Below are 22766 nucleotides of genomic sequence, written 5' to 3'. Positions count from 1 at the left end.
CCATAGAGCTTTTGTTCCTGAGTGCTGGGAATTACAGTTGTGTGTGTGTGTGGTGTGTAGGTTCTGGTGCTTGTGTGCAGGGCAGAGAACTCAGTGAGGCTGGCTCTCTCCTTCCTGCTCGACATGGACTCCAGGGACTGAATCCGGTCAAGAGGCCTGCAAAGCTCGTACTCCTATTTACACACTGAGCTCTCTCACTGGCTTCAGGTTTTCAGGAGACTGTTTCATTATTTGGGAATGAGACCCTAGAAACCGATTTTTGTCATACAGCTCATGAGACATGACACTGGAAGAGGGAATTTCCCAGCCCCGAGCAAGGAGAAGGCTGGCAGCAGGTGAAGGACGGAGAAACAGCAGGAGGCAGCAGGCACCAGGCTGGCTGGGAGTCCTAAGGGCTCCTCCACGTGGCATGGCCTCTGAGCCAGATACAGATGAGCTGGAACGGCTCTGACGGAGAAATACACTCTGGGTCGACTCTTCAGAGAGGGTCTGTTTCTTTTATTAACAGAAAAACTATTCTCCAAATGGATAAGAAATTATAGACTTTTATCAATACACAAATAAGTTTACTTAAAATCAGCTCAATCCTATATTTAAAAAACTTCCATAATCTCCTTCCAGGGATGTCTACAACTGAGAGTTGGTTTGTGGGAACCCTGCAGCGGTGATGTGATGGCCTAGGAAGTCACACTTCTCTTTAGACACCGAGGGATGATGGATGCAACCAAAATTTTCTTCCCTGGATGAACAGGTGGATTCACATAAAGAATTCCATCAGGCCAGGCATGATGGCTCAACCTTTAATCCCAGCACTCTGGGAGGCAGATGCAGGTGGATCTCTGTGAGTTTGAGGCTAACCTGGTCTACATATCCAGTTCCAGGACCAGGCTACATGGTGAGATGCTGTCCCAGAAAAACCAAAACAAATAAAAAAATAAAAATAAAGAGAGGACTCCTTGAAGAGCCGTGGGGAGCCGCTGCTGTCAGAAGAGCTGCAGCACCTCGATGGAGTACAGCCCTCTGCTGCTCTTGTCCTGGCTCAGCTTCTGCAGCTCCCGGAAGCTCACTTCAATCTTGTTGAGCTCGGAATAGACAGAAATCTGGAGAAGAGAAAGACCCAGAGTAACTTTACCATACTCTACATACGACATACTCTAATGGCTTTTCCAGGAACATTTTTGTTTTTGGACTGGAATCAATCACAAGCCGATTCCCATCTTGACATAACCAGATATTAAAGATAAGGTATATGCATTATAGTTATATTTAACTAGTTTTTTTAAAAAACAAACAAACAAGGTATTACTTGAGACAAGGCACAAGACAAGGCCCCTGGGAACTCAGGGCAGGAGAAGAGAACTACCATCTAATATAGTGTTCTGACCGACACACTGTGCTCCCACCCAAACACATCATCCCAGTCAGAATAAAATAATTAACTGAAAAGAATTAAATAAACACAAACCTGAGATTTCACAAATTTATAAAGATTAAGCAAGAGTCGTTTTGCTTCTGGTATCATTAAGATAACAGTAAAATTAGCATCTAGAAGTAGGCATATCCAATCCATAATCTGGAGATAAATACAAAAAGATTAGTCCATTAATTCAAATTCATCACAAATCTTTTTTTCTCCTTTTGGTTTTTTGAGACAGGGTCTCTCTGTGTAACAGCCCTGAATATCCTGGACCTCTCCATTGTAGACCCCGCTGTCTTCCAGCTCACAGAGATTAGACTTCCACCTCCCAAGTGGTGGGATTAAAGAAGTGTGCTACCACTGCCAGGCTTTGTTTCATTCACTCACTCACTCACTCATTCACTATTTTATTTATTCCTTTACTTACTTATTTGTTTATTTTGAATACAGTGTCTGTTTATTATGCAGTGTTCTGCCCAGAAGAGGGCACCAGATCTCATTTACAGATGGTTGTGAGCCACAATTAAAGTGCTGGGAATTGGGGCTGGAGCGATGGCTCAGATGTTAAGAGCACTGGCTGGTCTTCAGGAGGTCCTGAGTTCAACTCCCAGCACCCACATGATGGCTCACAACCATCTATGATAAGATCTGGTGCCCTCTTCTGGCCTGCAGAGTACTCATACATAAAATATAAATAAACAACAACAACAAAAAAATAAAGTGCTGGGAATTGAACTCTGGATCTCTGGAAGAGCAGCCAGTGCTTTTAACCGCTGAGCTATCTCTCCTGAAAGAGGATTTCACTATGTAGCCCGGGCTGTCCTGGAACTCACAATATAGATCAGAGATCTGCCTGCCTCTATCTCCCAAAAGCGCCGGGAATAAAGGTAATGTACCACCACCACCACGGTTAGAAAAACAAATCCTTATGGAAGTCTGAACATTCAGTTTAGAGATGGAGTAACTTCTATGAAGCATAAATATTTTCTTCCCGCTTTTATGCTTTGTGAGGACAACATCAGTCAGTGAGAGGAAAGCCACATGAGATCTAATCCCGCAGGCTGCACTGTGTTAGAAGGCTGTGTTCTTGGCTGCGGTGGCTCCCATCCTCCTCAGTGGTGGAAGATGGCCAGTGTGAGTCCAGGCCAGTCTGGGCTACGCTGAGACCTTTTCACAAGAGACAAAACAACACAGCCAGGCAGTGGTGGCATCCTAGAGCACAAAAAATTAAAATTTGCCTAGAAAAATATTAAAAATATTAAAATATTAATGGCACAATTAACGAGTCCCCCTGAGGGACTCGACTGTTGGCAGTTCCCAGAGCTGGTGAGGGTGTCTATTTATCCAGTGGTACAGTGCTGGGAGCAGTGAGACCCCAGATCCTGAATTTCTTGTAATCCCCTGATCTGAGTGCCTACAGCTGCTCTGAGCATGAGACCTTCAGGAGTTCCTGATGGCAGAGTGGTTTCTGGTGGGTTTGGCTTTAAAACTCCAGATTTGTGTAAACATAAAACACATCCCTTCCTTTTCTTGGGAAATCCAGAGCAGCCCCGTTCACTCTGGAAGGCTTCTTCTCACTATGGTTGTCCGCAGTTGGCAACTCGCTCTGGTCCCCATCAGCCTTGGCCTCTCAGCCCAGCCTTCGGTCCAACACCAGACTAGTCTTGAAACGCATAGAGATCCACCTGCTCTGACTTTTGAGTATTAGGATTAAAGGTATTTGCCACCACACCTGGTCCCAAAGTTTACTTTTGAAACCTTTTTGATATTGTAGAAACGTTCCACTACAAAGATGACTTTGGGATTCTGTAATCTGTAATTATGAATCTAGAAATCCATCTATTGAACGGAGTAAGCCTTCTCCAATCTAGTGACGTGCACAAGGGAGGAGGCGGCGTCTTCCCATCTTGGTTACAGAACGACAAGGCTGACACTGTATGCCAAGGCTTCTGTAGAAAGGCAAAAGTTGTCTTACCTGGCTCAGCGTTGGAGGGCTTACTCCAGGAAGAGTCATGGTGGCATTGCCACTGCACTTCAGATAGAGGAAATACAAATACTGGAGAAACAGCTGTGGGAGGGAAAACAGGAGCACAACTAACCAGAACGTTCTCTACAAGTAAACCCAGCAGAGAGCAGAAAAAAGTTTACGATGCTGCTCAATTAAATTACACGTCAAACAAACGTGAGAGGCTGTGGGGGACAGAGTGGGTAAAATGGAGTCCCTGTTACCACTAAGAGGTAGGTCAGTAAAAAACAGATCAGAAGAGAACTTTTCTCTTCTTTATTCAGTTATTTTAAGAGTCCTTTCAATGTCAACCTAAGATGGTGTAAGCTGGTTGCCAGCAGGGCAGCCCTTGGAGCAAGGTCTCTCACCCCAATCACCCTGGTTTCTGGAGCAATTCTCATCACATGTGGGCCTCTCTTCTGCTTATGAACGTATCCCACAGATTAGGATGGCCTACCAGTTGCTCAGAATTAAGCAGCACAATTTAGACCAGAAATAAAATGTACAGTCTGTGCAGAACACTTACCGTGATGTGCTTCGCGGGGATGTCCTTCAGGTGCGGCAGGAGGAAGGTCTCACTGTATGCTGAATGGAGAACTGCATTTCTACTCAGGACTAAAGGAAAAGGACTGCTACGAGTAGTTTACTTCCTGGTTTACAAGAGGTCTAATCACCAACACTCTTCTTTTTCTTTTTTAATGATTTATTTTTATGTGCATGGTGTTCTGCCTGCATGTGTGTCTATGTGAGGGCTGTTTAACTTCCTGGAACTAGAGTTACAGTTGTGAGTTGCTATGTGGGTGCTGGGAATTGAACCCGGGTCCCCTGGAGTAGCAGTCACTGCTCTTAACCACTGAGCCATCTCTCTAGCTCTTAGTATTTTATCTTCTTAATTAAGAAAACAGAAGAAAAAAAAGAAAGAAAACAGGCAAGTGAGACATGGTGGCATGCACCTGCGATCTTGGCACTCCAGAAGGAGAGAAAGGAGGATGCCAAGGCTATGTGAGCCACATCGCAAAACAAAATTAAACCAAATAAAATGACAAAAGAACCCTCAAACAGACATCAAGCCGGGTGGTAGTGGCGCACGCCTTTAATCCCAGCACTTGGGAGGCAGAGGCAGGCGGATCTCTGTGAGTTCGAGGCCAGCCTGGTCTACAAGAGCTAGCCCCAGGACAGGCTCTAAAAAAGCTGCAGAGAAACCCTGTCTCGAAAAACCAAAAAAAAGAAAAAAAAAAAAAAAAGAAAACAGACATCAATAGTGACAGAAGGTAGCTTAAAGGTAGAGTTTGACAAGTATGCATAAGACTATGGGAATGATCCACTCTAACACACACACACGATTAATGGGACTGGGGAGATAGAGAAAAAATGGGTTTAATAAATTAGTTGAAAGCAGCATCGAATATAATCCATTTCAAGCAGACACTGAAAAAACCTGGGGAAAAAAACTGAATCATGCCTTAGTTACTGCTTGGCATATAACTATACCCCTGACAGCAGAGCAACGGAACCACCTGGAAGGATACAGCAGAGCCGCTCGCTTTGGGGCCACAGGACATGCGGTCACGGGGAAAGAGACGGTCTCCTTTGCTTCATCTCCAGGCTTTTTATTTAACTGCTGACTGTCTTTACTGCAGCTACTGTCTTCAGGACTGAAGCCATTTTGAACAATTTCAGTTTGTTCTTCCATTTCCTTTTTCTCATCTTGTATGGTATCACTATAATCAAAAACTGACTCCATATTGATATTAATGTCTCGAAGACAGTCATCACCAATGCTACGATGTTAATTGAAAGCAAGAGGTTAATTCTTCTCATTATTTGAACCTCTGAAAGTTTATTTTCTAAGAATTAAACATTTTAGAAGTCAAATAAGTCACAGATTCCAATGATATCACGGGAATGAGACCACAGGTTCTAACTTACCTCAAGAAAAGTTTTAAGCAAGCGCAGGTGGTCGACTCAGGGATGTCAGGGAACTGTTGCAGACACAGCTGTAACATCTGCACATCTGTGTGCTCCAGAGCAATCTCCATCAGGCCAGGGCACAAGCTGAGATCAAAAATAAGACAATTACTATAATTAAAAAAAAATCATTTAAAAAAATTAAGACTACAGTTCTAGGACAGTCACAGGCTACACAGAGAAACCCTGTCCTGAAAACCAAATCCAACCAACCAAAACAACACACACAACACACACACAAAACTAAACAAAAGAACAAAAATTATTTTAATTTTTGTTCTTTTTAATTTTATTTATTTTATTAATTTAATTTTATTTAATTTTAATTTTAATATTGTTGAGGGTTTCTCTGTGCAGCCCTGGCTGTCCTGTAACTAGCTCTGTAGTCCAGGCTGGCTTCAAACTTACAGAAATCTATCTGCCTCGGCCTCCAAAATTCTGGGATTAAAGACGGGTGCCACCACCACTTGACTAAATAATTTATTTTATGAGTGTTTTGCTTGCATATAAGTCTGTGACCACAACTGGGTGGTGGTGGTGCTTGCCCTTAATTCCAACACTTGGGAGGCAAAGGCTGGCAGATCTTAGTGAATTTGAGGCCAGCCTGGTCTACAAAAGCAAGTTCCAGGCCAGCCAAGACTGTTACACAGAGAAACCCTGTCTTGAAAAACCAAAACAGTGTGACCACATGTATGCCTGCTGTCTATGAAAATCAGAAGAGGGTACTGGATCCAAGGTACTGGAGTTACAGATGGTCGAGCCACCAAGTGGGTGCTGGGAAAATAAACCCAGGTCCTTTTAAAGAAGAGGCTGGTCTCAAACTCACCCTCTCTCTGCTGTGACCCACCAAGTGTCTCAATCACAGGCACGTACCATCACCCCTGTCTTAGTTTCCCCAGCTGCTGTGGGAACCTATGTGACTCTCAGGCTGCTAGAACTTTTTAAGGCTACAATGTGGTTTGGTATTTGGGGCTCAAGAAACAGTTAAGTGCTGAAAAGAGCTCAAGATGCCATTCAGGTGGGACCCTAAAAACAGCAATGCTGAGAGAAGTAGACAGTGGAACAAGAGATGTTTGAGGAACTGGACTACAGGCCGTTTGTGTGGGATTCTGACCAGGAATATGGCTTCATTCTGTCCACACCCTGAGAACATATATGAAGTTGAACTGAGCAATAGCAGACTAGTTTGTTTCATAGAGGAAATTTCAAAAGTGATCATTTAATTTGCTACTGAGAAACAACTTATAACTATTAAAGAGATCAACACTCTTTTAAAAAAAAAAAAGATTTATTTATTATGCATACAATGTGCTGCTGGCATGTATGCCCACACACCAGAAGAGGGCACCAGATCTCATTACAGATGGTTGTGAGCCACCATATGGTTGCTGGGAATTGAACTCAGGTCCTCTGGAAGAGCAAACAGAGCTCTTAACCTCTGAGCCATATCTCTAGCCCGAGATCAACACTCGTAACAAGAAACCTTTTGTGCTACACTGGACAATAGGAAAGCTTAAGTCAAGGGCTTATCTTCACTTCTCAAGCACTGGGATTTACGTGGGCTGCCATACCCCACCATACTTTTTTTGGTTTTTCAAGACAGGGTTTCTCTGTATAACAGTCCTAGCTGTCCTGGAACTAGTTCTTATAGACCAGGCTGCCTCAAACTCAGAGATGCCTCCTCTGCGTGCGCCAACACTGTCCAGCCCCCATCATACTTTTATGTGGGTTCTAGGAGGTCGAATTCCAGTCCTCACATTTTACTCAGTGAGCCACCTCCTCGGGAACTACTTTCACACAAAAAAGTCACAAGTACAAAGAACAAGTTCAAAAGAATGCTGAATATGAGGTGGGGACACACATGTACCTGTAGGAAAGCACACGCGTTTGGATGAGCTGCACCAGACAGTTCCGGGGATAAAATGATGGCTCTGTTTTACATCTTTCCAGAAGTCCTGCTACTATATCTCCAATTACAGTGTGAAAGTCAGGTGTTGACTTAGCCAAAAATTTACGCAGTTCGACTTCAATATGTTTTTCTGAACCTTTCTGAAAGGGCAAAATTAAAGAATTTAGTCCGATACATTAAGAAATGTCACTCTGAATAAACAACAAAAAACCCCCAAAATATCAAAAAACAAACTTGCCAGCACAACATTCTTTCAAAATATGAATATCAATGCAATCCACTGAAATAAGGTGACTCAAATTTTACAACACACACACACACACACACACACACACACACACACACACACACACACACACACAGTATGGGAAGTCCTGCATATGTGTTGCTTTTATTGGTTAATGAATAAAGAAGCTGCTTGGCCCTGTGATAGGACAGAGTAGGGCAGGCCTGTGAGACAAGTGCCTTTACCACTGAGCCATCTTTTTTTTAAAATTTACCTTTATTATTGATAAAAGTTGTTTGGATCCTGGAACTTCTGGCTGTAAATTTATTTCAGTATTTTTTTTCCTTAGCTGTAAGAAAATAAATCCATTTTCAAAAAAATGTAAAAGACACATAAAAAATTTAGAGGACTATACAACAAATTAGTATACTTGGTAGGACCATACACTTAAAAATACTTATGTTAAGGATTTATTCTAAAAGAAATTTTAGTTAGCTTTAATTTTTTTTTTTAGCATTTAAACACTTTATTATAAAAATATGGAATGCTTCACGAATTTGCATGTCATCCTTGCGCAGGGGCCATGCTAATCTTCTCTGTATCGTTCCAATTTTAGTATATGTGCTGCCGAAGCGAGCACATTAGAGCTTTAATTTTTTGACATGAGTCTCTCTATATAGTCCTGGCTGTTCTGAAACTCACAATGTAAACAAGGCCAGCCTCAAACTCAAAGAGATCAACCTGTCTCTGCCTCCCGTGTGCTGGAATTAAAGTTATGAGACACCATGCCCAGTTATTTCTATTTTTTTGTGCACAGGTGTTTTGGCTGCATTTATACAAGCGTACCATGTTAAGTGCCTGGCACCCATGGAGGCCGGAAGAAGAAGTGAGATCCCTGCACTGGAGCTACAGATGGCTTTGAGCTGCCATAGGAACGCTGGGAACAAACCCTGGTCTTTTATTTTAGGAGCAGGCAGCACTCTTAACTCCCGAGTCACCTCTGCAGCTCCGAGACTTTCCCTTTAAGTATACGTCAACATGAGTTTCAGTGTATGTGTAAATGGAGAGTTACCTACAAAGTCACTGGGTCTTCTGGAGCTGGAGCTATAGGCAGCTGTGAGCTGTCTAAAATGAGTGCTGGGACCCAAACTTGAGTCCTTTGCAAGAGCTACAGCATTTTTTACTACTGAACCATCTCTCTACCCCAACCACGTATTAAAAAAAAAAAAGCTTAATGATAAATAAAATGCTTTTATTACAACTTTGAAATGAGATAAAGACTTCTTTTTTTTTTTTAATTTAGGTGGGTCTGCAACTCATTATGAAGCCCAGACTATCCTCAAACTTCAAATCCTCCCTACTTGGCCTCCTAAGTGTTGAAATCAGAGGTACAAGCCACCACATCCAGCTTTCATAAACCTCTCTACTGAGAAGGGCATTACTGCTAATTGAAAACTGGCCTAGTTTCCTATCTGGGACTTAGTTTATTAACACACATATCTTTAAATATTAACACATACTGGAGCTGGAGAGATAGCTCAGTATAACCACTGAGAACATTTGCTGCACTTGCAGAGGACCTGAGTTTGGTTCTCAGCATCCACATGGCAGTTCAAAACCACCTATAACTCCAGTTCTAGGGAATCTGACTATCTCATCCTTGGCTGGCTCCTGCATGTATCTAAAGCACATATATACTTAGGCACATAAACATAAAATAAATACATATTTAAAAACAATGAGCTGAGCGGTGGTGGTGCATGCTGTTAATCTTAGCACTCAGGAGACAGAGGCAGGTGGATCTCTGTGAGTTCGAGGCCAGCCTGGTCTACAAGAGCTAGTTCCAGGACAGGTTCCAAAGCTACAGAGAAATCCTGCCTCGAAAAAAACAAAAACAAACAAAACAAAACAAAAAAAGAGGTAAGCAAACATGAAGGGTGAAGGCAGTGCCAGCTCTTCCCGTTTAACTTTACATTCCCACCAGCATTCCTCAGCCAGCTACTGACTTACAGTCCTCGACTGCTCTGCGCTGTGGGGCTCGGGTTCATATCCTGAACATGCTTCCCAGTTTACAAAATGGGGCATGGAAGGAGTGCCTGCAGAAACACAAAACAGATATTACTGGACTATTCTGACTTAACATCATCAAATTAAAGGACAACAACAAAAGAAAACAATTTAAATTTATACACAATTTAAGAGAGGCTTTAAACTAGGCAGTAGTGTGCACACCTTTAATCCCAGCATTTGGGAGGCAGAGGCAGGTGGTTCTTTGTGAGTTTGAGGTCAGCCTGGTCAACACAGTGAGTTCCAGGACGGCCAGAGATACACAGAGGAACCCTGTCTAGAAAAACCCAAAGAAAAGAAAAAAGAAACCAGGAACTAATAAATTTGTCTGTGTCGATAAAAAGAGTAGAGAGGTTCTAACCTGACTCTTGAGTATGCTTGAGCTTTCCGAGAGCGCCTGCCAGAGACGACACTTCACACTTGTATGGAATCACAGTTAGACATTTTCCATGCAGCATAAATAATGCTTCCCCATGATACCAGAGCTGAAAAAGAAGTTTTAAAAAGTCAGCATATATATATATATATATCCATTTCCTTCCTTCCTTCCTTCCTTCCTTCCTTCCTTCCTTCCTTCCTTCCTTCCTTCCTTCCCCGGAGATCTGACTTGACAAAGGCCCGTACCTTATTTTATTAGCACATATTCACTGTATCAAATAATGGGTTTCATTATATTTCACATACATTCAAAATCACTTGCCCTGGATCCTTGTTTACTGTCTCACCCGCTCTCCTGCTCCCCAATCTCTCTCTCTCTTCTTTCCATCATCTCTGCTAAATTCTCATGTCTTATACACAGCTAAGTCTAAATTCAGCCACGAGAGGAAATTCTGATTTTTTAAAAACTTCCATCTACTTTCCCTACAAATGACATGTCATTCTTCTCTATGAACCAAGTTCCACAATGTAATATACAGCACCGTCTTCATCCAGTCACTGATAGACTCATGCGCTGACTTTTTTGTTGTTGTTGTTTTGAGACAGCGTTTCTCTGTGCATCCCTGGCTGTCCTGGAACTCTGTAGGGCAGGCTGGCCTCGAACTCACACAAATTCACCTGTCTCTGCCTCCCGAGTGCTGGGATTAAAGGTGTGCGCCACCACTGCTCACTAGTCTGATTCTTTAACTCAAACTTACCATGTAACAGTAAAATTCCACAAGCTATCTCAGAACAACAAAAGCTATTCTTTTTCTATTTTTCCCCCAGACATAGGGTTTCTCTTATATAGTCCTGGCTGTCCTGGATGAAGACCAGGCTGGCTTCAAACTCAGAGAGATCCACCTGTCTCTGCCTCCTGAGTGCTAGGATTAAAAGTGTGCACCACCACTGTCCTGAAAATTTTAATTCTTTACATAGTTCCATGGTAACATTTAAAGGTCAATTTATTAGGAATAGCAATACCTTAGGTTATTGTTTAATACACAAAAATAAAAAGCAAAAATGAAAGCAGAGCTAAAAACCAAACTGTTCTCCTCTGACCTAAAATTAGGTGTAATTTAGTGCTTTGAAACTCCAGTAACGGTGGCACACGCATTTAATCCTAGCCTTTGGGAGGCAGAGGCAGTCGGATTTCAGAGTTCAAGGCCAGCCTGGTCTACAGGGCAAGTTCCAGCAGTCAGGACTACAGCAAAACCTCAAAAAAGCCACCAACCAACAAAAACAAAACAAATGAAAGTCTTAAGTATATAGAAAATGTTAAAATAAAACCTCAACCAAATGTAATCTCTTAAGTAAAAAAATAAATTATAAGTCAGGTGGTGGTGGTGCACATCTTTAATTCCAGCACTTGGGAGGCAGAGACAGGCAGCTCTCTATGAATTGGAGGCCAGCCTGGTCTACAAAGTGAGTTATGGGATGGCCAGGTCTGTTACACAGAGAAACTCTGTCTTGAAAAACCAAAAAGTAATTCTTGTTTTCGTCAGAAGATTCTCAATAAAAAACCCAAACAATTAACAGCATGATGGCGAACATATATAACTCCAGCACTTAGGAGGCCAAGACAAGAGGACTGTAATGCTGAGGCCACCCTGGGCTACAGAGTAACACCTTACCAAAAGCAAAACCCACACCCAAACCTGAACATAACAAAACCAAAATCAACCAAGAAAAAAAAAATCAAACTTACTTGCAAAAACTCAAACTCAAATCTGAATAAAACAACAAAACCAAAACCCATCAACCAACAAAAAATAAAAATAAAAAAATCAAACTTACTTGCCCACTGGTTCCTTGTGGCAGCTCTTTTGATGTCTGTAGTGTTTGAAACTTTATGTTCCATATGGAAAGGCATTCTATAATGTAAGATACAAAAGTTCAGAAACAGACCTAAATAGAAACACATGATATCATGGCATGAAGGACAGAGGCAGAGGTGAATACATAAGTTTGCTTCATGTATACAAGTGAGTGACTGCCACAGGAATTCAAACAAGTGAGGCAGAGGGTAGGTAGAAAGGAGTGGAAAAGCCCTAGAAGGTCACAATAGCAGATCTCAGTTTGTAATTAAAACAACATTCAAGAAAGAATTCCACTGAATTCTACCAATTACAAATCAGCACCAAACTCTTAGACTAGAGAAGAAATATGTCCTTGCCCTCCATTAAGTCAGTATTACCCGGAGAATAAAGGCAAAGCTAACACACATACATGCAGAGATGCATTAATAAAAAACTTAGCAGAGCTGCAGGGAGAAGAGTGACATATAGAGCCAGGTGGTGGTGGCGCACGCCTTTAATCCCAACACTCGGGAGGCAGAGGCAGGCGGATCTCTGTGAGTTTGAGGCCAGCCTGGTCTACAAGAGCTAGTTCCAGGACAGGCTCCAAAGCTACAGAGAAACCCTGTCTCGAAAAACAAAACAAAACAAAAAAGAATGACATATAGAACCAGCTGTGTTTCTACAGCCCAGAAAGGAAAATTGGAAAGGAAGCATTTTATTAGCATCTAAAGGAAGAATTTAACCAAGGAAGGAATGACTGAAGGTATAGTATAAATTATGAAATTCTGCTAGCAGAAATTAAAGAGTTCATGAACTGAAAGATGGCATTGGGCACAGTGGCACACAACCACAATCCCAGCACTTGGGAAGCTGGGATAGGAGGATCCTGAGATCAAGGCCAGCCCGGGCTGCATAGAAAGATTCTGCTGAAAACAAAGAAAGATGATGGAGACTGGAGGCTAAAAGCTAAGTTTGATTCCTAGGCGACTTCAGTTACCCTTAGAAGCTGGAAGCGGAGGTCCCAGGACTGCTACGTGGTCTTGATCCAGCATGGTGATGGCAGTACCATTTCGAGCACCACCAGACACAACTGCCTTGAGCATCAGTGCTCTACCTAACCTCTGATTGTTTTCGGTGTCATTGGAATATAATGGTATCAAGGTTTCATATGCACACCCATCAGAGCCTGTTGGAAAGCAAGTATTTATTGTTTAGTAATGGGGAAAGGACAGTTTGTATCTACTGTAGTTAAATGTATTAGGGTGTTTATAAGACTACAAATCTATAAATAACTCAGAACTTTGAACAATCATATCGCTCTATGCATTCTCTCAACAAACATATTAAATTTTTTGTGAGTGGGTCAGTAAAATGGTTTGCAATGTAAAGGCACTTGCCATCCAACCTGACAACCTGAGTGGGATGGAGCCCCACGATGGAGGCGAGAACTGTCTTCAAGTAGTTCTGACTCAAAATGGGAGTCGAGGACCATGCACACAAGAACACACATTACATCATGCTGAATCATGTGCACGGGTGGGGGGAAACACGCTGGAGTGTAATTCAACTGGTCAAAGTGTTTGCCTGCCATGTATGAGGCCTTGAGTTCAATACCTGGCAGCACAGAAACATGGTTACACACACCTCTACAATCCTAACACCTGGATGCCAGAGGCAGGAGGATCACAAGGACCAGCCTTAGCTACACGTGACCTTTCTTTTGTATTATTTGTATTATTTGTTGTTGTCCATGGTAAATTTAGCAAAAAAGTCATATGAAATGGCCGAGGGAGAAAACTGCAGAACAATCTGTAATGTACACAACCCTCTAATAGCCTTCCATGACTATCTCTGTTATTAAAGAAAACTTACTCAACGACACCAGGGAGATGAATTTCCCATCCACACGTGCAGTAAAATTTTGTTTAATAGATTTTTCTTCTTCTCCAAGTAAGAGTGTGTATTTGCTTAAGCCGTGTGATTTGCACAATTGTACGTAAGCAAAATAATTCCCATGCTGCAAGAAAAAAGTTGTTTTGTAAATATTCCCAGTCCAACTAACTACAGTTAAGTATCAAAATGACAAGTTATTGCTCCATTCTAATTACTTCAATAAATACTTAAAAAGCTTCTTGCCCAGGCTGGGTGTGGTGGCATGAACCTGTAATCCCAGCACTTGGGAGGCAAAGACAAGAAAAATGCAATAAAGTCCAGGCTAGCCTGGTCTACACAGTGAGTTCCAGGTTACTGAAGACTGCAGAGATGCTATGCTTGGTAAGCAAGAGCTGTACCATTGAGCTACATACTCACCCCTTGTCCTTTGAGACAGTGTCTCACTATGTAACCCATGCTAACCTCAAACTCTTCATCCTCCTGCATCAAGTTCCTGAGTTCTGAGATTACAGGCATGCACTACCACTACCCAGCTTCATTCACAGGGGGCTCTTATACCATAAAAATAAGGTTAATGAATTAATCTGCTAAAAAAAAAATGTTGGTTTAGTTCAGGGATACAGATAGCTGTAACTAGCACTTTAATGTCACAAAAGGAAGAACTTCTAAAATAGTAAAATTGCACTTTAGTTTTGAAAATAACACAGGTGACTTTTTAAAAATGTAACAAAGACCAGAAATGAAAGATGTCACTTACTTTTTCAGTAATAAAAATTAAGACAGGTTGCTTAAATACCATGAAAAACTCTGACCACCTTTTAAAAAGAAAGAAAAATTAGAAAACACAAAATCAGTTGAGAAATGTTATCTACCAATTAAACTTAAATAACTATTATAGTGTTTTTGGAGCCAGGACAACAGAGAACCCCTACTTCAGTAGTTAAGAGTTGTCATTTGTCAAATGCATTTCTGGAGATAATGGATGTTGTTACACTTCCTAGGCAATAATGAAAACCGAGTCCTCCGTCCTGCCTTCATCAGAATTACTTTGGGAACTAGTATTCTTAGGATAACATTAGAACCTTATCTGCCTTTTACAAGCAACAGAGAATAAGCCACAAGGAAGCTAAAAGACCCATGACCAGAGCAGCATTGCCAGCTTGTGTCAAAGTGGTGACTTGAACCCAAAGGTCACCCACTCCTAACAGCCGCTCACACCTTAGAGGAATGCACGGGTCCACTTGCTCAGCACCGTCTTTGCTTTCAGGAATTTAGTTTCTACCAGGTAGAGGCCACAAGTTAAATGAACAGGGAATGTGACAGAGTGACAAGCAAGGGCGAGATGGGGAGTCAAGGACTGTCTGACCATCACACAAAAGAGCTACTTATTCACCATCCGTCCAGAGCGTATGAAAGCAGAGGCCTGCAAGCACCACCATCACCTCTTGCTACCAAGGAATGGTCTCTTCAGGGGAAAGGGCCGTGGCTTGGCAGTTGGGCAATATGATAGAACCAAAGAGCTTGTACTTTTAGTTTTATCCATTTAATTCAGAAATAGCTGACTATCCAGGTCTCTGACATTTGACCGGGATTATGGTTGTTTCCATATCATCTATGACCTCACAGGTTCACAGGCACTTGGAGGCTTTGCTAAGTCTCCTAAATGTTGTTTTGCTTTGTTTCACTTTTTCTTTATTTTTTTTGGAGACAGGGTTTCTGTGTGACAGCCCTGGCTGTCCTGGAACTCGCTTTGTAGACCAGGCTGGCCTCAAACTCAGAGATCTACTTGCCTCTGCTTCCTGAGTGCTGAAATTAAAGGCCTGTGCCACCACCGTCCAGTTTCTTTTCTTTTTTTAAATATTTATTATGTATGTTGTGTTCTGCCTGCATATCAGAAGAGGGTACTAAATCTCGTTAAAGAAGGCTCTAAGTCACCGTGTAGGTTGCTGCGAATTGAACTCAGGACTTCTCGAAGTGCAGTCTGTGCTCTTGACCTCTGAGCCATCTCTCCAGCCCTGCTTTGTTTGTTTTTAAAGCAAGGGTTTCACTATGTAGCTCCTGCTGGCCTAGAACCTTTTATGCAGACCAGCCTGGCCTCAAACTCAGAGCTCTGACTGCCTTTGTCTCCCTAGTACTATACCCAACAGTAAGTGGGACTTACTTAGGATAATTTTGTCTTGGTTTTCCAGAGACTAATGCTAGCTTCAGATATGCTAAGCAGGGATACACCACTGAATTATATCACAGCTCTTTATGTTTCTAAGCAAAACCATGTTTAAACATAGTAAAGAATGCAGTAAAGCAATGCAGAGCACATTTTCTACTGGTAGAAATTCATTCACAAGCACTGGAACTTACTTGATCACTTCCTCATCAGGAATGACAGCTTCAATGTTCTGCTGAGGCTCTGTAAGCAAGGCCTCTAGCCCACGAACAGCACCTCTTCGGAACAGCACCAGTGGTTCTGTCCTCTGTACTGAGTGGATCCTATGGACCTCCGCCGACAGCTGGAAAGTGTTCCGAGTATTTAGAAAGCGTCTAGCTATGTCGTCCGGGCTGACCTTGGACTCATGATTGTAGCCTCTCAAGTGACATTATACATTATATGACATTACCAGCATGTGCCATCACACCTCACCTAAAAGACGTCTTAAGAGACTTATTTATGGAGGGCACACCTTTAATTCCAGCACCTGTGAGGCAGAAGCAAGGCCAGTCTTACATAGTTAAGACGGGGGGTGGGGATGGGGTGGGGGACGACACGGGACACTACAGACATAGGTAGAGACAGACTGACACGCTCACCAAGCTGGCCTCAAACTCAGATCCATCTGCCTTTGCATCGTGAGTTATGGATCGAAGGTGTGTGTCACCACTGTCCAGCAAGATTTATTATCTTTAACAGTTTACCACCACCCTGTGTCTGTCCCACTTTTAATACTGTAAATTGAACCTAGGCCTTGGACAGGCTAGGCAAGTACTATACCACTGAGCTAACCCCCAGCCCCAAAGGCAGTGAAAAGACAAATCAAAAATTCATCTGGTGAGATGACAGGTAAGGCTCTGGCTGCCAGGCCTAACAAAGGGTGAGAGATAGCTAACCTCTCCACACTGTTAGGAAACAACACAGAAATTTCAAGAGTCTATGCGACATCACTACTGGACTTGAATCAGTCTCACTCAGGGTTCTAAAACTTATCAGTTACATATAATTAACATTTAGCTTATGTTCATTGGCATTTTGCGTGCATGTATGTCTGTGTGAGGATGTCAGAAGCTCTGAAACTAGTATTACAGACAGGTGTGAGTTGCCACGTAAGTGCTTGAAATTGAACCAGGGTCCTCTGGAAGAAGAGCCAGTGTTCTTAACCACTGAGCCACCTTTCTAGCCCAAAATGCATTAATTATTTCATACACACACACACACACACACACACACACACACACACACACACTAGTTTGTAGGTTAGACATTTAGAAATAGAAATTAGTTTGGACAGGGTATAACTACATAGCCCTGGCTGGCCTGAAACTTCCTACAAAGACCACGCTGGCCTCACACTCAGAGATCTGACTGTCTCTTCTTCCAGGGCGCTGGGATTCAAAGTATTCACCAAGGACTGGCTGGTGAGATGGCTCAGAGGTTAGAAGCACTGGCTGCTCTTCCAGGGCTCAGGTTCAATTCCTAACATCCACAAGGTGGCTCACAACTGTCTGTAACTCCAGTTGCAAAGGATCTGATGCTTCCACACAGGCATACATACAATACACCAATGCACATAAAATACAAATAAATAAATCATTTTAAAAAAAGTATATGGGGGCAGGAAAGATGGCTCAATGGTTAAGAGCACTGGCTGGCCTCCCAGAATACCCGGGTTCAATGCCCAGCATCTACATGGCAGCTCACAACTGTCTGTAACTCCAGTTCCAGGAGATCTGGCACCCCCACACAGGCAGATATGCAGGCAAAATACTAATGCTCAGTAAAAAAAAAAAAAAAAAAAAAAAAAAAAAAAAAAAAAAAAAGCATGAGATGGTTTTGGTTTTTTTTTTTTGAGATCCTAATTTTTATCACTAAGAAAAGTTAGCACACTTTAGGTCACTAGCAGAATATAAATACCTAATTATTGTTTTTTTAGGTTATTACATATTGCTCTTAAAATGTACAATATAGAAACTTTGTAGGTTTGTAGATTCCAAACACCAATCATTATTTATTTTTTAAAACATGTATGTGTAGCCGGGCAGTGGTAATCCCAGCACTCAGGAGGCAGAGGCAGGCGGATCTCTGTGAGTTCGAGACCAGCCTGGTCTACAAGAGCTAGTTCCAGGACAGGTTCCAAAGCTACAGAGAAACCCTGTCTTGAAAAACCAAAAAAAAAAAAAAAAAAAAAAAAAAAAAAAAAAACCCAAAACCAAAACATTTATGTGATTTATGTGTATGTATATGTGTATGCACCATGTGTAGGCAGAAGACTACAGAGGCCCAAGAAGGCATCAAGATTCTCTACAAGTGGAGTTACAGGTGGTTGTACGTCATCACATGAGTGCTGGGAAGTGAAATCCAGTCCTCTGCAGGAACAGCAAATGCTCTTAACTGTAGAGTTGTCTCCAGCGCTGTTCGTGAACTATCTAAACCATCAGTCTTTATGGGATAATAAAGCCGCATTTTCTAACCTACTAATAGGTGAACTGAGATAGTTATCATGACCTATAAGAAAACAGCTGGAGGGGCTGGTGAGATGGCTCAGTGGTTAAGAGCACTGACTGCTCCTCCAGAGGACCCGGGTTCAATTCCCAGCACCCACATGGCAGCTTGCAGCTGTCTGTAGCTCCAATTCAAGAGAATCTGACATCATTATACCAACGCGCATGAAATAAAGTTAATAAAGTTTAAAAAAAAAAAAAAAAAAAAAAAAAAAAAAAAGCTGGAAGGGAAAACTCTACAGTCACAGGCTCCTTTGCCCAGAGGCAATATAATAAATAACAAACGTGAGATTACGAGTTATTCCATTTCACCAATAATTAAATATGTCAGAAAACATAAAGACTTACCGTAGCTTTAAATACTTTATCCAGGTTTACATCTTCATTATTCCATATTCTCAAAACCTTAAAATCAAAGTACATTTTAATTAGCACTCTATAGCCTATGTACATGTTATACACACTAATACACTTTTAACTTTACCTTATGGTCATGTACCACTATATACTCTCCGGTCTGAAAGTTGCACACAGCTGGGCATGTCACAGTCTGACCTTGTTTCACTGACCAGCTGCCCAAGGGTTTCTGATCGGAAGCCTGGTGAAAGAATACAAAATTCAAGACTTCAGCTTTAGACATTAGAACAACTAGATGTACCAAACAAGAAAAGAAGCCACCTAATGACAGTACCGAACACGACTCCTAATCTATGAAGTACCTAAATTAAAACAATGAAGACGGACAGAGTGGGCTACCAGGGGCTGGAGGACAGTTATTTCTTATTTGTTGGAGATGGTCTTTCTGTGTCATCTAGGCTGGCCTCAAACTCCAGTCTCTGGCCTCAACTTCCAGCATAGAGAGTTACTATGTATTTTTAATTACTTGTATGTATTTATTCGTGTGTGCACACACACATATGAGTTCAGAGGCTAGAGAACTACTTTCAGGGGTCAGTCCTTTTCCTTCCACCATGTAGATCTGGGGCACTGAATTCAGGTCATCAGACTTGGTGGCAAGTGCCTTTAACAGCTGAGCTACCCCATCAACCCTCAGAACTATTAATGTGTTCAGATTTTCAGTTTTATAAGATGAAGAGTTCTGGAGATGGATACAGGTGACAACTGTATACTAATGTAAATATGTAATGTAAATACACTTCACTATATGTACACTTAATAACAGCTATGATGATAAACGTGTTCTTTAAAAACAACACACAAGCAAAAATTAGGCATGGTGGTAGCCTCAGCTCTGGGGAGGTTGAGGCAGAAGAATTGCAAATCCAAAGCCAGACTGGTCTCAAATACTAAACAAAACATTCCCAAAACTCTTCACTAAAACTAAACAAATTCATTCTAGACATTGTTTATAAACAATGATACATTAAAAAATGTATTGATTACAGGTGGAACAGAGGCACCTGTTAGGTTGGTGTAAGTGGGGTCCAGTCCACTCAATTCCCATCACCTACTGTATTCCTCTGCAGAAACTGCCCAATCAGCGGAGAGCCTAAAGACAGAACAGTTTGAGGGAATCTAAACCAACAGTGTACAGGGGATTGTTGGCAGACTGTCCCCAGCAGGTGGATATCTGTTTAATGACACTAGAAACTGTTCAGAATGCCAGATTAAAAACCTACCTACTTTCTAATGATTCCTATTATCAAGGTTCTAAGTGTGCTGGGCCAGGAATCAGGCTGCAATGCGGGTGAGACTGCGACGTTCTAGCTCTCAAATCCGGGTTTGGCAGTGTGAAAACAGAATTTCCCAATCTTTTCAGAATAATAAGGACTCTGTCTTGTCAACCCCCTCCCGACAAACCCAAAAAACATCAAGGAGCGGAGGGTGAAGCGGTAACATTTTCTACCGGTCAGCTGTCACCCTCTGACGCTCAATCTCCGCCCGAACCCTCGGCAAGCAAACCGCAGTGGGACAGAAAGCCCCTGGGTCAGGCTCTGGGAGATGAGAAGGGGAGGCACGGGTTCCCAGCGCGTCCCACGTGCACCGAGACACTGCGCCTGTCACTCGGAAAAAACGCCAGTCCTCTCAGAAAACAGCTTCCGAGCCTCTTTCGGCGTTCCACTGAGGGACCACGGGGCTTTGTCAGGCCCGCTCCCGGCTTTCCTTCCCAAGCTAGGAGAAATTCGAGCCACCCGCCCCCGGCTTCGGACAGAGGCGACAGACACCCGGCCGCTCCCGCCGCCCTCACCTTGTAGAGGACGACAGTCCTGCCGCTGTCCGTCACTAGGAACTGGTCGGCTTTGTCAGTCTGCTCTACACCTAGGAATCCTTCAGGCCCAGAGCCCAAGACTCCGGTAGACAACGTGAATTCTTCTTCCAAGGATGCCATTTTGGCTGGCCTACAGCCAGCGCATCCCTCCCAGCAGCCTTTGCGCTTTCTCTCGCGAGAGCAAAGGACACGAAACGGGTGGGTTTTCGCCACTGGAGAAAAAGCAACTCGAGCCAAACGGCGACCCCTGGCGGGCGGAAAGGGAGCAGCCGAACGCCGCCCGGTGGGTGGGGCCTGGACTTCGTGCCAAAGCTCCGCCCCGCGGCCACGCCTCCCGGACTCCCTGATCAGCTGCACAGAGTGGACGGAAATCTTTGCATCTGCTTCCCTGCTTTTGCCCGTCAGCTAATAGAAGCTGAAGGATGAGTTTAGAAAGTGTCCTGGTGTCAATAAATAGATTTTTTTTTGTTTTTTTTTTTTTTTTTGTTTTGTTTTGAGACAGGATTTCTCTGGGTAACAGGCTTGCCTGGAACTCACTTGGTCGAGCAGGCTGGTATGGAATTCACACAGATCCACCTGCTTCTGCCTCCGGAGAGCGGGGATTAAAGGTGTGCCACCATCGCCCGGCTCAATAAACAGATTTTTAAAATATGCTAAGTAAACTCTAGGAAGCCCTACCACTACAAGCCAGAGGGGGGAAAATATTTAACTTGCAGATGATTCTCAAGGTACTGTTTCTAAACGCCTAATCGCGCTTGCCCAAGAATCCTCCAGAGATGTCTAGTCCCCAGGGGTGTTTATTTTTCCTGTTCTTTCTTTCTTTCTGAATCGGTGGGGAAGTTTCTTGCAGATTATCAAAATTTCCAACTCCTTTGATTAAAAAAAGAAATCTAGCCCGGTGTGGTGGCACCTTTGATCCCAGCACTTCGGAGGCTGAGGCTGGGAGAATCTCTGTAAATTGGAAGTCAACTTAGTCTACATAGAGTTCCAGGACGGTCATAGCTATATAGAGAGACTGTCTTAACAAAACAAAACGAAGTTCTAGCAGGCTGTGTCCAGCCCTTGGGAAGCAGAGGCAGGATAACCAACAGGTTGGAGGCTAGCCTAGGCTACTGGGAGACGCTGTCACAAAGTGAAATATGAAGTGCTGTGTGCCGACTAACTTTGGCCAGGCTTCCTTTCCCTTCAGGTGGGTGAAGAATCACATAAGTCTCTCTTCCAGGCAGCTAGGCAAGTGGGTCAGTTCGCTGCTTGTCTAACTCTGGGGAAGGGGCTTAGAGGTTTCAGCTTGCTTAGACTTGTAAGTGTTGTTTACTTTCTGAGTCCCCGGAGCCTCGTGCATCCTCCGTCCCTCCTAGAGAGTTTTTGGAGGTGCTCTTTCAGTTTGAGCAAATTGTTACATGATGTATGTATATGCATACACACTTATATACATACATAATACACTGTTTCTATTTTTGTTTTGTTTGAAACAGGGTGTTCTGTAGCCCAGGCTGGCCTGGAACTTATCTAGTAGTCTGTATCACTAGGCTGGTGTTTATTTGTTCTAGTTTTGACACCAAATCTTTCTACATAGCCAAGATGGCCTAAAAGTTAGTATGTAGTTCCAGGTTAGCCTTCATCATCCTGCCTCATTCTCCCGTGTGTTAGGATAAGAGTTGTGTGCCCTCACAACTACCTTGGAGAAGTATTCTATTTATTCTTAAAAACTGAAGTTTTTGCTGGGCGGTGGTGGCACACACCTTTAATCCCAGCACTTGGAAGGCAGAGGCAGGTGAATCTCTGTGAGTCTGGTTTATAGAGTGAGCAGAGAGCCAGGGCTATAAAGAGAAACCCTGTCTAACCCCCCCCCCCCCAACAAAAGCAACCAAACCAATTAAAAATGGCATTTAAAAAGATTTTAGTGTGTATGGATGTTTTGCCTGCATGTATGTCTGTGTATCAAGGAAGTGTTTGGGACCCTCAGAGGCCAGAAGAGCATGTCAGATCCCCTAGAACTGGAGTTACAGATGGCTGTGAGCCACCATGTGGTGCTGGGAATGAACTAGAGTCCTCTGCTGAGTCCGCTCTCCAGCCCCATTAAAGAATATTTACATAGGAACCGTTGTGCCCAGATAATGGACGC

General features: G+C 42.8%; 1 protein-coding gene and 1 non-coding gene across 3 annotated transcripts; both read right to left on the bottom strand.

Annotated features, from left to right (window-relative positions):
- Nucleotides 1–477: 477 nt before the first annotated feature.
- Nucleotides 478–20788, bottom strand: Nol11 (nucleolar protein 11). Of its 2 annotated transcripts, none has more exons than XM_038328736.1 (18): nucleotides 20621–20788; nucleotides 18896–19009; nucleotides 18760–18816; nucleotides 16060–16208; nucleotides 14459–14516; nucleotides 13681–13825; nucleotides 12806–12994; nucleotides 11807–11883; nucleotides 9954–10077; nucleotides 9536–9621; nucleotides 7800–7874; nucleotides 7258–7439; nucleotides 5352–5477; nucleotides 4952–5203; nucleotides 3949–4027; nucleotides 3393–3485; nucleotides 1466–1573; nucleotides 478–1100 (listed from the first exon to the last, which is right to left on the bottom strand). In XM_038328736.1, exons 1-18 carry the CDS (start codon nucleotides 20759–20761, stop codon nucleotides 984–986), a joined length of 2172 nt encoding a protein of 723 aa, XP_038184664.1. In that variant the 5' UTR covers nucleotides 20762–20788; the 3' UTR covers nucleotides 478–983. The 2 variants fall into 2 exon arrangements, with proteins under 2 accessions (XP_038184664.1, XP_038184665.1); XM_038328737.1 differs by having other exon boundaries at nucleotides 4952–5143.
- Nucleotides 8059–8165, bottom strand: LOC119813760. The gene has a single exon (XR_005285221.1). It is a non-coding gene; the product is annotated as a U6 spliceosomal RNA (small nuclear RNA).
- Nucleotides 20789–22766: the final 1978 nt, after the last annotated feature.

This window comes from Arvicola amphibius, chromosome 4 (genome assembly GCF_903992535.2).
Source record: "Arvicola amphibius chromosome 4, mArvAmp1.2, whole genome shotgun sequence".
Taxonomy (NCBI): Eukaryota; Metazoa; Chordata; class Mammalia; order Rodentia; family Cricetidae; genus Arvicola; species Arvicola amphibius.
Note: the sequence above shows the minus strand (reverse complement) of the source record. Positions and strands in the feature narration are given on the sequence as shown.